The sequence below is a fragment of the Heterobasidion irregulare genome, assembly GCF_000320585.1.
Source record: "Heterobasidion irregulare TC 32-1 unplaced genomic scaffold scaffold_11, whole genome shotgun sequence".
Lineage (NCBI taxonomy): Eukaryota > Fungi > Basidiomycota > Agaricomycetes > Russulales > Bondarzewiaceae > Heterobasidion > Heterobasidion irregulare.
The window spans coordinates 855429-868717 of record NW_009258207.1 but is presented as its reverse complement, the minus strand read 5'-3'; the positions used below and the strand labels follow the sequence as shown (position 1 = coordinate 868717).

The following is a 13289-nucleotide window of genomic DNA, read 5'->3' as shown; positions in this document are numbered from 1 at the left end:
GCAGATCAGCTTCGCAGAGACGTGCAGGTCACCGGCGCTCTAGGCCACCGTTGGCTCCTGTCTGGCAGCACGCCGGGGCCATCAGAGACGCCGGGGATGGCTCGGGCAGGGAATCGCTGGAATGTTCCCGCCAGAGCAGGTGGGTGGGTGCGCGTCAGAGATCGCTGGAAGTTCGTGAGTGGAGCTCGAGCGGACGTGATACATGGGCTCACGCGCGCTGGCCGGCTGGCAGGTGACGAGCGTCCGACGATCCGATCCCGCGCCGCCTGTGCGCTGTGCGCGTTCGGCAGAGACCTGGAGACGCACGGGGATGCACAGTGGATGCACCGACGACAGAACACCGGTCGATCGACGGGTGGTGGGCGCCTCGCTTATGGACGATGCGAGCGTTCGGGGGATCGACCGATAGTGGCAAGCGATGCACCGCGAATATGCGAGCGGCGGCGTGGCATGCGCGAACGGTGGCGCCGACGTTGGCTGTATGTTGACGTGTGGCGGCGACCCCTGGACCCACATCTATCCACATCGACGCATGCCCGGCCCATGACGCATGCTCGCACACACCACACATAACTTGACGGATGCACCCTGATCGTCCTCTCCCCGACCGACCGACCGACCGACCGACCGAACCGATCCTCCACGTCCGTCCGTCCGTTCGTGCACCCAGCACCCAGCACCCAGAATGCTCGACGCGACGCCCGCAGATCCGCACGTGCGTTGCGTCGTGCGTCGTGCGCCGCTCCTCCTCGGATGCCCAGCGCACGCCGTGTCTCGCGCGGCGTGCGGCGCGCCAGCGTTCCGCATACACTACACACGGCCAGCGTGGGATGACGTGCGGATGGTGCGCCATGTGGATCCACATGGGACCTGGCGCCTGACAATACATTGTCGAGGCACAGCATTGATCGGTGCACTTCCAGGCCGGGCGGATGCATGCAGTATACAGTACATGCGCGGGAGCAGTGCAGCTTAGTGCGGCGCATCGTGCCACTGTCGCGTCCGTCATGATGCATGCCGGAGTGACATTTATTTCTTATGTGCTTATCTCCGTGGGGAGCGTAATCTAGCGTACTGGGCACTGGCAGATCCTGTCGATCCTGAAATAGAACTCGCTATTCCTTATGGGACTGTCTACCCCGCACGACCGCTGCAACCAAGTACTTACGGGAGTGCACAGACGCGATAGAGCGTTCACAGCGACGAGAGCAGCGCCCACCGGCCACATAGACAGCCTATCGCACACCCGCGTCGTCGAAGCGGCCCAAAATACGCTATCGCCAACGCATTGCGCAGTCGAGTCGATTTGCTCCCGGACGAGGACCTCGCGTCGCGTCTATCAAGCTCGAGCCAGCGTGGCATGTGACCCGCTCCAGGTAATGCCAGACTCGGCGACGACGGCGGCATTCGCGCCTTCCGACCGAGCGTCGTTTCTGGCCAAAGTCAGAAGCGCGAGCGTTTTCGTCGCAAGTGTCACTGGATCGCCGCGCCCGACGGTCGAGAACGGCCGATGGGCAGGCGAAACGCACACCGCCGGCGGCAGCCCCTTGGTCGGAGATCCATCGACGTTCGTCACGCGTCAAGCTGCACGCTTCATCGCTCGGCAGAAGAGTCGACGGAAGGACCCTGACACTTCGACGTCTGCTCGCGCTTACGAGTCCAAATTCTCGTCAGCAATTCGGCGGATCTTTCGCGGACACGGCGAGAACGTTCAACGGGCGATCCGGGCCACGCCCTTCAACGCTTGAAGTCGGGGCTCGAAGTTTGGTCCTTGCACAGACAACATCAGCGTCAGCGTCAACATCAAAGCAATCCCGCTTCGACGAAGAGAGAAGAGAAGAGCGGACGCGGCATCGCAAAACGGAATCAGCTTTTGTGATCTGAAGGCTATCCACATGAGATATCGGAGTCTGATTAAACGGAACATCATATGTCGCGTTTTTGCGTGCAACGGTCCGGGAGGGATGACGGTGACACTAAATAGTACAGGAATTCTGCTCACCGTAGGAAACACGATTATCGAATGTGTCGTCTTGCATCTACGAGCGAACAAAGATCAAAATCAGCGTCAACGTCAACGCAATCCCAACCCGACGAAAAATAGAAAAGAAGAGCGGACGCGGCATCGCAAAACGGAATCAGCGTGTTTGATCTGAAGTTTATCCACACGGGATATCGGAGTCTAATAAAATTAAAACATCATATGTCGCGTTTTGCGCGCAACGGTCCGGGAGGGGTGCCAGTGGACAGTGCAGGAATTCCGCTCACCGTAGGAAACGCGATTGTTGAATGTGTTGTCTTGCATCTACGAGCGAACAAAGATCAAAATCAGCGTCAGCGTCACTGTCAAAGCAATCAACAAATAAAATAAATAGCGGATGCGACATCGCAAAACGGAATCAGCGTGTGTTATCTGAAGTTTATCCACATGAGATATCGGAGTCTAATAAAATTGAAACATCATATGTCGCGTTTTGCGCGCAACGATCCGGGAGGGGTGCCAGTGAAGGTGCAGGAATTCTGCTCACCGTAGGAAACGCGCTTGTCGAATACTGTTGAATACTGTTGTCTTGCATCTACGAGCAAACAAAGATCAAAATCAGCGTCAGCGTCACTGTCAAAGCAATCGACAAATAAAATAAAATAGCGGATGCGACATCGCAAAACGGAATCAGCGTGTTTGATCTGAAGTTTATCCACACGGGATATCGGAGTCTGATAAAATTGAAACATCATATGTCGCGTTTTGCGCGTAACGATCCGGGAGGGGTGCCAGTGGACAGTGCAGGAATTCTGCTCACCGTAGGAAACGCGATCGTCGAATACTGTTGTCTTGCATCTACGAGCAAACAAAGATCAAAATCAGCGTCAACATCAACGCAATCCCAACCCGACGAAAAATAGAAAAGAAGAGCGGACGCGGCATCGCAAAACGGAATCAGCGTGTTTGATCTGAAGTTTATCCACACGGGATATCGGAGTCTAATAAAATTGAAACATCATATGTCGCGTTTCTGCGCGCAACGGTCCGGGAGGGGTGCCAGTGGACAGTGCAGGAATTCCGCTCACCGTAGGAAACGCGATCGTCGAATACTGTTGTCTTGCATCTACGAGCGAACAAAGATCAAAATCAGCGTCAACATCAACGCAATCCCAACCCGACGAAGAGAGAAAGAGCGGATGCGGCATCGCAAAACGGAATCAGCGTGTGTTATCTGAAGTTTATCCACATGAGATATCGGAGTCTAATAAAATTAAAACATCATATGTCGCGTTTCTGCGCGCAACGATCCGGGAGGGGTGCCAGTGGACAGTGCAGGAATTCTGCTCACCGTAGGAAACGCGATCGTCGAATACTGTTGTCTTGCATCTACGAGCGAACAAAGATCAAAATCAGCGTCAACGTCGAAACACTCTCAACTCGACGAAAAATAGAAAAGAAGAGCGGACGCAGCATCGCAAAACGGAATCAGCGTGTTTGATCTGAAGTTTATCCACACGGGATATCGGAGTCTAATAAAATTAAAACATCATATGTCGCGTTTTGCGCGCAACGGTCCGGGAGGGGGTGCCAGTGGACAGTGTAGGAATTCCGCTCACCGTAGGAAACGCGATTGTCGAATACTGTTGTCTTGCATCTACGAGCGAACAAAGATCAAAATCAGCGTCAACATCAACGCAATCCCAACCCGACGAAGAGAGAAAGAGCGGATGCGGCATCGCAAAACGGAATCAGCGTGTTTGATCTGAAGTTTATCCACATGAGATATCGGAGTCTAATAAAATTAAAACATCATATGTCGCGTTTTGCGCGCAACGGTCCGGGAGGGGTGCTAGTGGACAGTGCAGGAATTCTGCTCACCGTAGGAACGAGATCGTCGAATGGTGAGGTATATTCTGACGTGTTGTCTTGCATCTGCGAGCGAACAAATATGTGTTCAGCGATGACCCGCGTCCAGGTCGAGCTCGAGAAAAGGGGGGAGGGGGAGCGAAGCACGTACGTTGTGCCTGCACATACACTCATTCTATGAGGCCCAAGAGCCACAAAGAGAGCACAGAAATACAGTGAGATAGTTGTGACTGTTTGATAGATCCGGGCATGTACACAACGACATCAGAGCAGGTGCAAGGACAACCAATTTGCAGAGCAAGACAGCAAGTGAAAGAAAAAATCCCCGATCCGGTCGTGGCAGGCGCTATGGCGCCTTCACCTTCTTCGACCCACCCCCTAGCCTCTTCAAAATCTGCCTCGACAGCTTTTCGTGCCCGTCCACGACGCTCGCGAACGTCGTCGGGAGCTCCATCCGTTCGTTCCCCACGATCACCCACAACTTGTACCGCTTCTCGGCCCCCTCCTCGCTCACGACGCTCTCGCAGAACCGCAGCGGCGAGATGCCCGCTTTCGCGCAGTGTTCTGAGCAAGGCGGTGCGACGGGGTGGGGTGTGGGTGAGGTGTGACAATGAGACACATGGAACGTGAGAGATGGGGGTTAGCATACTTACCTTCTAGAGCGGCCCTGCGAGGCCTGTCGGCCCTCTCGGATGCATCTGTTGCCTTGGCGTTGGGGGAGGGGGGCAGCTCTGCCTCGACGACAGGCTCTTTCTTCCTCTTCTTCCTAGGTCCAGTGGGAATGGACACGGCTACCGCTGCGGTGGCACGAGCACCAGGCACGCCGGGCGAAACACGAGGCTCGCCAATCTCCTGCTTCACCTGCTTCTCATCGCGCACAGACACAGGCTCGTGAATCACGGAATCCGCAGGTCCCTGCGCAAGAGTAGGAGACACGCGCGCGGGTGCAGATACATCGGAAACGGGCGGAAGAACACTGGCCATCCCCAGAGCTTTGCTCTGCGGAGACTCTGCCTCTGACGGAGACGCGAGAGACGGAGACGGCTGTTCAGGTGTCAAAGCCAAGACGGGCGCGGCATTCAAATGCTCAGAGGCAGAGGCAGAGGCAGAGGCAGAGGCAGAAGCAACAGACCGTTCATCTGCAGCGGCGACGGAAGGCTCAGTATCACGGCTCTCGCTCGTCTGCGCAGATCGGGGCGCGGACGGCGCAGACGGCACAGACGACCCGCCAGAGCTCTTCGCCCGGTGCGCATGAGGACCGGGCTCCCAGATCCTAGGAGCCTCCTCGCCCTCGCGCACCGGCGCGCCCTCGTATCCCGGCGCATGCGTGCGCCTGGCATACCGTGCGCGCCCTGGGCGCGGCGCGCGCGCATGATATGCGTATGCGTCGTGATACGGGGGCTCGGGGTATGATTGCGGGCCCGGGTACGGCCCGTACGGCCTTCGCACGGGATCGGGATCCCCATCGTAGTACGGTCGCCCGTACTCGTAGTATGGATCCCGAACGACCGCCGCGTAGTCCGCCGGTGGGTACGCACCACTGGGAAGCGGGCTCGGATACACATCGTAGGGAGGACGCGATACGTACGCTGGAGGGGGGGCGGGGTAGGATCCAGCGGGCTCATCAGCCGCGTAGAAGTAGGGCGGGGGCGCACTCGGATGAGGGATCGCGAACGGGTCTGGGTGGGGGTGCGGGAGCCTCGAGTGAGGAGATGCGCGCACCTCGCCTGGCTCGATCGGAAACCCAGAGCTGCTCGCAGCAGGTATATAACCCATCTGACGCGGGGGTGGACCGAATGCCCGCTCCTCGCCGTAAGGTATAGCCTGAGGGAGTTTGGTCCAGTTGTTCTTACCGTGTGCAGGTTTTCCTGGGGATTCTGCGGGCTGGTATGTCGGGTTTCCGCCTGCGACGGGGATGGAATTGGGATTATGCGTGATGGGACCGATCCTGGGTTTGGATTGAAACCCTGCACTGAGAGGATACTTTCCTTTGCCCTTGCCAGGAAACGGAAACATTCCCTTCTTCCCGCCAACGTCCATCTTCTGACGTTTGATGCCGTCTGTCCGCTCCTTTGGCTCGTCGCTGGCCTTTCTTTTCTTATTCCCTTCGGTGGATATCCCAACCGGCAGATTAACCACGTAGTTCTCTGGCGGGGGTTGTCCACGAAACCTGAGGAACTCGACCGCACCGTTGTCGAATGCAACGTTGAGCACAGCAGCCTTGGCATCGGCTTTATTGCGATACTCAGCTGGAACAGTCCATCGACGGACGTCTGCACCGCTCGCCTCAGCCGTAAGCTTCAGCATCATTTCGCATCCCAAAGCTATTACCGGTGTCAGCCATAGCAATATCACGTCAGGAGCGTAACAAAAGCTCACCATCCTTATCCCTCGGGAACAGGAACATGTCAGGCTGCTTTGGCCAGATCTTGATATACTCGGATTGGATCAAAGGGAGGATAGATTCCATCGCGCGCTTCCTGGCCTCGGGGGTCACTTTGGCTTCCACAGCGGCGCCGATCTCGCGAATATAGGTTGCGATATCTTGAGATATTGCCAGCAAACATGCGGCCATTTTCGCATCTGCGCGTTTGGGAAACTGAGGGTCCACAAGAAAAGACTTGTACCCGCCAGGGTGCTCGACTCGAAGGAGACAACCATGCACTGTGGGAAGACAGTGTATAAAACCAAGAGGTGACAGAGAGACGCAAGGTGGGAATGGGACTTACAGCCGAACTTGGGGTCCGTGATCCAGATGAAGTTGAGCACCAGCCTCGCGCCTCGAGCGGCTTGAACGAGTACGTTGAGCCACGACGATGCGTTCGACTCTGCGAGCGATTTGCCTTCGAGTGGTTCAGGCAGTGGCCGTGGCAAAGATTCGAAGAAGCCTTGGAGAGAAAGGGGAGCGAGAGGTGTCAAGGCGCTCTCGTCTTCGTCGTGAAGAGCGTTTGGAAACTGCGTTTCTGGCGGCCGTAGCTGGCCATTCCCATACTTGATAAATTCCAAAACACCTTCCTCGATGGCGGTCTTCGCGCAAGTGCCCTGCGCCTCAACATACGTTCCATATATTATAGGTACGGAGTATACTCGGACGGAGTGAGGTGAAAGTCGTATGCGCAGTGCACAGCCGAGTTCTGTGGATATGACAGTGAGCACAGCGCCAAGCTCTCTTGAACGTGATTTCCTTACTTCCTCCGTCGTTTTTGGCGTCACTCAACTCTACCCAATGTGGTTTCACGCGCCGCGCTCTCCACTCAATGCAGCATTGCTCGATTTCCTTGACAGATTCGTTCTTCTCCACTTCTGCATTGAGGCTCATGAGCATATCCTGGTTGCTTTGCGCGTCCAAGGGTGCAAGGACCAGGCCTTTCTTGATGCTCAAGTGGTCGGGGGCGCCGTTCTTGATGAAGTCGATTGCGCCCATGTCGACTGCGATAGTCGCAGCTGCGCCTTTAGCTTCGTTTTTCCGCGAAAACTCTGGCTTTGTGGTGTACGACCGTGAGGATCCGTTAGGGCGCGTGATGGTAAGGATACATTTTCTCTCTGTCGCGGCGACAAAGTCAGCGTATAAAGCAGAGACAGACTCGAGAAACGCGTACTGTCTCTTCCCCCCTCGTCTATGATTTCATATTTCAAAGGCTCGATGTTTCCGAATATCTGAGAGCAGACCTGGTGCAAGAGAAAGAGCGGGGTCTTCTGATGCCGAGGGATCTTGCTGTCCGCATCAGACGTCCCCGCAGGCGTCGTCAAAAGTGACGATTGTAGCAGTTCTGCTGTGTCGGCAGGATGCGCGTAAAACATTATTTCTGGAGGAGGTGGATCGGCATCCGGATTATTCAGAAACGAATCTAGCGTCAACGTTCCCAGTTTCATGAGGCCACCCATCACGAGATCGAATGGTCGACGAGGCATGGAGGGAGAGGTAGAGTTTATAGGGCGATTCGATCCCGATTCAGTCATGATGCTACAGTGCGAGGTCGAGGAAAGGTGCAATGTATGATGTATGATGTATGATCGAAAGAGAGTTGATCGCAGTATGTGTGTCCAAAGATCTGTGCCACGATGAGCGCAGCTTGCAGGTGTCAGGCGTTTATTTTCCGAGGGGGGTGCGAGATAGCTGCAGGATCCGGAGAAATATGCGAGATCCAAGACGCTCAAGTCCTACTAAGGAGATCGTCAGTTGATCTGTATGCCATCGGAAAAGAAAGACCTCGACCAGATATACGCCTGGATAAATGCCACAGAGATCTGGTCTGAGAATGGATGAATTTAGATATCTAAGGCGTGAGGATACCCTACAAGGAAAAAAGTGGGAAGATTGCGTAGGAGGGCGAGAGAGGAGATGATGTTCAGGATTAGGGTTGGAGGCGGGTCGGCAAGTTCCGCGACGAGAACCGTCATCCACCAAAGGACCGCCTTGTCCTCTGCTAGGGACATTGAGGCTCGTAGGTATACCGTCAAATAAATCCTCGTTGATCCGACCTTCTGTTACGTGGGTCAACACCCAGCTTCGAGACTCGCGCTTGGCCACGAGCAGCTCTCCAATGTGCGTGCCATCGGCTCCCGATATCTCTGTTCAACTCGTGCTTGTCTTATGGTGTCTTTCTAGTCACAACAATTTCCGCGAGATTCATTCACCTGCCAGTCGCACTCGCCAACTTGCGCAGACCCATAGTTCACATTGCCTGTCAACATGCTGCGCTCCCTGTCGTCCTGCCTCCCCACCGAGATTCTTGACCATATCTGCTGCGACATAGCATCGCCGTCAGATCTCTTCCCTCTCCTCCTTACCAACTCTGTTGTCCATCCCATCGCTGCTCGTGTGCTCTATCGCGACCTGGTAAACCTCTCGAAGACCCAGACCGTACATCTCCTGCAATCCTTATCCAAGCCTCCACATCCCTCGAACGACAAGTATCTACCTTCCCGCCATGACTTCGTCAAAAATCTCGAGATCAACTTCGACGACTGCACTCTCTTGATGTCTCTCTTGACGATGGTTCGACAGACGCTCGAGCGTCTGCCGAACCTGAAGTCTCTTCTAATCGAGTTTTCTTCTTCGGACAATCGACGCCCGCTTGCTCGGTTCTTCCCACTCAACGCTCCCTTCAAGTTGCGCTACCTTACCACCTCCGTCAGGTTATTATTTACATCGAACCTCTTTTTTTGCCATCATTCATCTCACAGACAATTCCCTATAGGTATGACCCTGAACTGGCCATGTTCCTCAACGCTCAACCCGAAATCCAGGACCTTTCACTACGTGGTTTCCAAACCACAGGGGAATTCAAACTCAACCCTGACGCACTCCCGAATCTGCGCTCGTTTCGCTCTGTCCACACGGGGCCCTCCGTAATCAGTCAGGTACGTCTGCGTCTTCACACATTCGGGCCATGCCCCACTCCATCGCGTCTGATATCCAAAAGTGCAACGAGTAAACTCATTCTGTCCAGATGATCACTGGCCGTCCTGTCGAAGCCATGTCTCTCTCCCTCTACCCCGACGATAGCCCGGAACTTCTAGATACTCTAAATTTACCCTCAACCAAGATCAAACGCCTCACTCTTTTAATGATCGACTGTGCCTCTCCCTATAACCTTTTCCAACAACTATCCTCCCGCCTTCCTGATCTTATAGCGCTCCACATCGTGGCGCTGGGAGTAGACTATAACATGGTGCGTCTCATCCCAGCACACATCTTAGTCCCACATCCGCTGGTTTGATCATCGAAATTGATTTAAATCAACAACCGCCCAGGTCGACCTGTTCGAATGTGCCACCACGCTCTCCACTTTCAACAATCTCCAGTACCTGACGTACATGGTCTCCGGCCCGCCCGCGACCATAGCACAGGAAGCCTTACTGGCCGTAAAGTGGGCTGCCGCCTGCCCCACGCTGCGCACGATCATCCTCCCGAGAGGGAAGGTGTGGTACCAAAAAGGCGGAGTCTGGACTTCCGGTTCTCCACTGCCTGAGCCCATTCCAGCCGCTCCTTCGGCGGACATCCCGGGTGAGGCGCCGGGTGCAGGTCAGAATGCAAACAACACTGGAGAGGGGATTGTTCAAGCCCCTAGCGTTGAGAGCGGGGAAGCCGGCGACAGTTCTGTCGCGACCGTTCCAGAGGATGCGGGGGCTAGCTCGTCGACGCTGGCAGAGCCGATTCCGAATATTGAAGGCCCAGACTTGGGAGGCCCGGTGACGACCCACGGCTTCAGAACAGTTTGCTGTACGGACTGCTGTGGTCTGCGGAAGGCGTAGATCGATGTGGGAGACTCGTTTCCATCCTCATCGAAAGTTGTTTGTTTTGCTGTCCTTTTGTTTTATTCTAAGTATCGGTGAAAGATTCCTGTATCGCATGTAGGATTGTCGTGTTTTGTGCATTAGTTTTCTGTAATGTCGCCTGTCTCCCGATTGTGTTTTCGAGAATCCCATCCGTGCCATGAGCAATCAGAAAATTCTAGCCGAAATAGGATCGTAACCTCTATGTATCCTGTGTATCTATGGTATTGCCTGCAACGATGTGAGACATCCTGGATTTTGAGCCTCGTAGAGTGTGGCGCTGATGTGTGTACGTAGATACGCATGCATAGATAATATGTTGGGATAAAGCGATAATGGGAACCCAGCCTACCAGGAATTAAAACCTGCCCCAGAGGCTCTTCAATACCAGATGCCGAGTCACGCACATGAGCACAACGGAGATCAAAATCATCGTGCCTATCCGCCATAGGAAAAAAAAAAGTAGATTGTTAACGGCAGTCAATGAGCGGAAAGCTGCGGAGGGACATACCGGCGTAGATGCCCACGGCCTTGTAACTACCCGTCGCAGTGTTGATCGCGCCAGAAATCGGTGGGCCCGCGACAGCGCCGAAAGACAAAATCGTGAAATACATCCCCGTCCGACGTCCGACGTCGCCCGTCTCACCGAACGCGATCATTGGCGCCGCGAGGAGACCGACGTAGGCGCCAGAAGAGAACCTGAGTTGTGTATAGTTAGTGGGGGGAGGCGCTACGAAGACGGCGGAATGACCATACCCGTAAAGGACAGCGATGACAATCAAAGAAGCTTCGCCGTTGACAAATGGCCAGATGTATGTGATGATCCCCGCCATCATGGTCATTGGCGTCATCATGTTTAATGCACCTACCAAAATACAATTCGGGGAGGTATAGAAAATTCAATGGGTGATGAAAATTAAGGGAGGAAGGACGTCAACACACCAAAGTGATCAGTGAGGATACCGCTCATCAGCCGACCCGCACCCGAGCTCGCGTTGGCGATGGACACAAGGTAGAAAGAAAATCCGGGAGAGACGCCTTGTGTTGGTCCAGATGCGTCGATATACGTGAGAACTACGCAGCAAAAAACAATGCTCAGCTGCAGACACATCTAGCAATTCGAAGAGGCGCACCTGTGTACAACCCAAGGAAAGCTATGAAGCTAGAAGTTGTATACGTGCAAAACGGTGCGGACTTGAACACGCGTAGGTTGAAGAGGCCGCCCTTGACGTTGACCGGAGGCAGCCGACGTTTGAGCGTCTACAGCAGGACGATTAGTGCTTGCCAATGGGAGGGAGAGTGAGATGCAGACGCACAAGGTTTGCGATCGTTGCGAAAAACAACAAGATAAATGCAAAAATACGCATCGTCCATGGAAACCTAGATTCAAGAGGGAAAAAGGTCAACACTGCTCGAGCAAAAGGTGGGGAAATGCACATACCCAACTTTGGGTTCGAGGTTCCTAAACGCGATGGGGAAGATAGTACCACCGATGGATGACCCGCAAGCAAGGATGCCGAGCGCAAGGCCGCGACGGCGCTTGAACCAATGAGAAATTATTCCAAGCACAGGACCAAATATCGTTCCCGAAGCAAGCTGTAGATCGATGAAGTAGTTGTGAGTGGTAGATCTTGCACTCGTAAGGAATGTAAGATAGACTGACGCCGACCGCGATACCTTGACAGAGTAGAAATTGCCAATATTCCTTGCACTGCGCAATAAGGAACGTTGCGGCGACGAGAAGGATGCTTGCAGCTAAGTAAGGTCCTTTGAAGTACCCAAGGTCGAACATCCGGCCGGTAACCAGCGCGGGAAGGAAGACGAGGGCATACTATGTGCGGATACCAGGTGGTGAATGTGTAAGAAAAAAAAAACCATACGAAAAAAGAGCGCACTTGACACGAACCGATCCACGCTCTATAGAAGTTGCATCACGACAGGTGAGACAGATCAATTACGAGACTGGGATGGTGGGTCACGCACATTGTCGACGGTGATGAGTCCTTCAATATATCTGTCTCGTAGTACGCTTGGAAGGCCTACCGGAGCGCACACAGCGTGTCAGTCTTTAACACATGTATACGGCCTTCGAGTCATGAATAATCACGCACTCCCCATGCATTGACGTACCCGAACCTATTCGTCGTCACATATTAAGAGCATAGCAATCAGTAGTTGCGGATACAAGAGGGGTAGAGGCCGTACGGGGGCTAGGCTCACGTTGCGATATTTGAGCAAAGAGCCTGTAAAGAAAAATAAAGTGAGCACCACCTCCCATTGACAAAGACCGCGCGGGGAAATAGCGGAAAGGAGAAAAAACTCACCCCTCCACATACTAACCACGCTTCAAAACCACCGTCAGGAAAATCATCATCGCCGAGTGTCTTGTCTGCATCCTCAGGGGAAATGATAGCAGCCTCGGTCGCCTCCATCTCTCTTCGTCGATAGTCATCCCTGTGTAGCGTCGAGCCAGAGACGGTGCGACTCAAGCTGTGGCCAGAAATCGGCGTGAGTTGCTTTTCGGGATCGGACATGATAGGTCGTCAACGAGGTCGTGCCAGAGGAGATGGAGGTCGTCGCAGGAGAAATACTCGCGGGAAGAGTCAGTTTTAATGGGAGATGAGAACCTCCGAGTCTCTGCCGCGGCGAGAACAACTGAGCCGGAATCCTGTATGGATACAGACCGGACCGCTCTTTTATATGTCGGAAAGTGCAACGAGGCGCCTGAATAACTACCATTCACATGTTCTGACTCGTCAGGACATCTGGTCTAGTATTGGCTAGTATTGGTAAGTCGGTATAAGTCGGCGTTTCATTTGAGTAATGTGCGACACGGCGGAGAAGAAGGCAGGGCGCGTGAACAGGCGTAGGCGTTGTCGCTTGTCGTTGTACGTATGTGAGTCAGATACTGATATCCGGAGACCACGTCAAGAAGGTGAAGGAGAGTCGCCAACGCTCGCCAACATTGCTGCCTTTGGGAGACTAGTAGCACTCTGATCTCCAGAAGTTACAGATTGGGCGACGTCCGACCTTGCTCGGTTAAGTCCGCAAGGTCAAAACTGCGCAAAGGATTTTCTGCCCCCAATCCCGACATGCTACTGTTCGGGTAATGCGGAAAGCAAGGCTTGTTGCAGCGCACGAAGATAAGTTCATCTATTCC

The 13289-nt window shown here is 54.1% G+C and overlaps 6 protein-coding genes across 6 annotated transcripts; 3 read left to right on the top strand and 3 right to left on the bottom strand.

Moving 5' to 3' along the window:
• Window positions 1-81: 81 nt before the first annotated feature.
• HETIRDRAFT_455110 (uncharacterized protein) lies at window positions 82-516 on the bottom strand (the record flags this gene model as incomplete). Its single annotated transcript, XM_009553175.1, has 2 exons — window positions 82-164; window positions 213-516. The coding sequence occupies 2 exons, from the start codon at window positions 514-516 to the stop codon at window positions 82-84; spliced, it is 387 nt and encodes a 128-aa protein (XP_009551470.1).
• A 140-nt stretch (window positions 517-656) lies between these two features.
• On the top strand, window positions 657-1124 carry HETIRDRAFT_480729 (uncharacterized protein). The gene has a single exon (XM_009553174.1). The coding sequence runs from the start codon at window positions 686-688 to the stop codon at window positions 974-976; it is 291 nt and encodes a 96-aa protein (XP_009551469.1). The 5' UTR covers window positions 657-685; the 3' UTR covers window positions 977-1124.
• Window positions 1125-1379: 255 nt separating this feature from the next.
• On the top strand, window positions 1380-1748 carry HETIRDRAFT_429983 (uncharacterized protein; the record flags this gene model as incomplete). Its single annotated transcript, XM_009553173.1, has 1 exon — window positions 1380-1748. The coding sequence occupies one exon, from the start codon at window positions 1380-1382 to the stop codon at window positions 1746-1748; it is 369 nt and encodes a 122-aa protein (XP_009551468.1).
• A 2448-nt stretch (window positions 1749-4196) lies between these two features.
• Window positions 4197-7762, bottom strand: HETIRDRAFT_455108 (uncharacterized protein; the record flags this gene model as incomplete). Its single annotated transcript, XM_009553172.1, has 6 exons — window positions 4197-4414; window positions 4504-6174; window positions 6230-6514; window positions 6580-6984; window positions 7040-7393; window positions 7450-7762. 6 exons carry the CDS (start codon window positions 7760-7762, stop codon window positions 4197-4199), a joined length of 3246 nt encoding a protein of 1081 aa, XP_009551467.1.
• A 793-nt stretch (window positions 7763-8555) lies between these two features.
• Window positions 8556-9787, top strand: HETIRDRAFT_245910 (uncharacterized protein; the record flags this gene model as incomplete). Its single annotated transcript, XM_009553171.1, has 4 exons — window positions 8556-8989; window positions 9052-9214; window positions 9304-9525; window positions 9608-9787. Coding segments are annotated over 4 exons (999 nt in total), but the record flags the coding sequence as incomplete, so codon positions are not given.
• Window positions 9788-10487: 700 nt separating this feature from the next.
• On the bottom strand, window positions 10488-12561 carry HETIRDRAFT_53075 (MFS monocarboxylate transporter; the record flags this gene model as incomplete). The annotated part of the gene is made up of 13 exons (XM_009552870.1): window positions 10488-10567; window positions 10641-10828; window positions 10886-10994; window positions 11072-11203; window positions 11263-11389; window positions 11446-11509; window positions 11571-11725; window positions 11793-11960; window positions 12025-12044; window positions 12093-12168; window positions 12241-12265; window positions 12350-12372; window positions 12454-12561. The coding sequence occupies 13 exons, from the start codon at window positions 12559-12561 to the stop codon at window positions 10488-10490; spliced, it is 1275 nt and encodes a 424-aa protein (XP_009551165.1).
• Window positions 12562-13289: the final 728 nt, after the last annotated feature.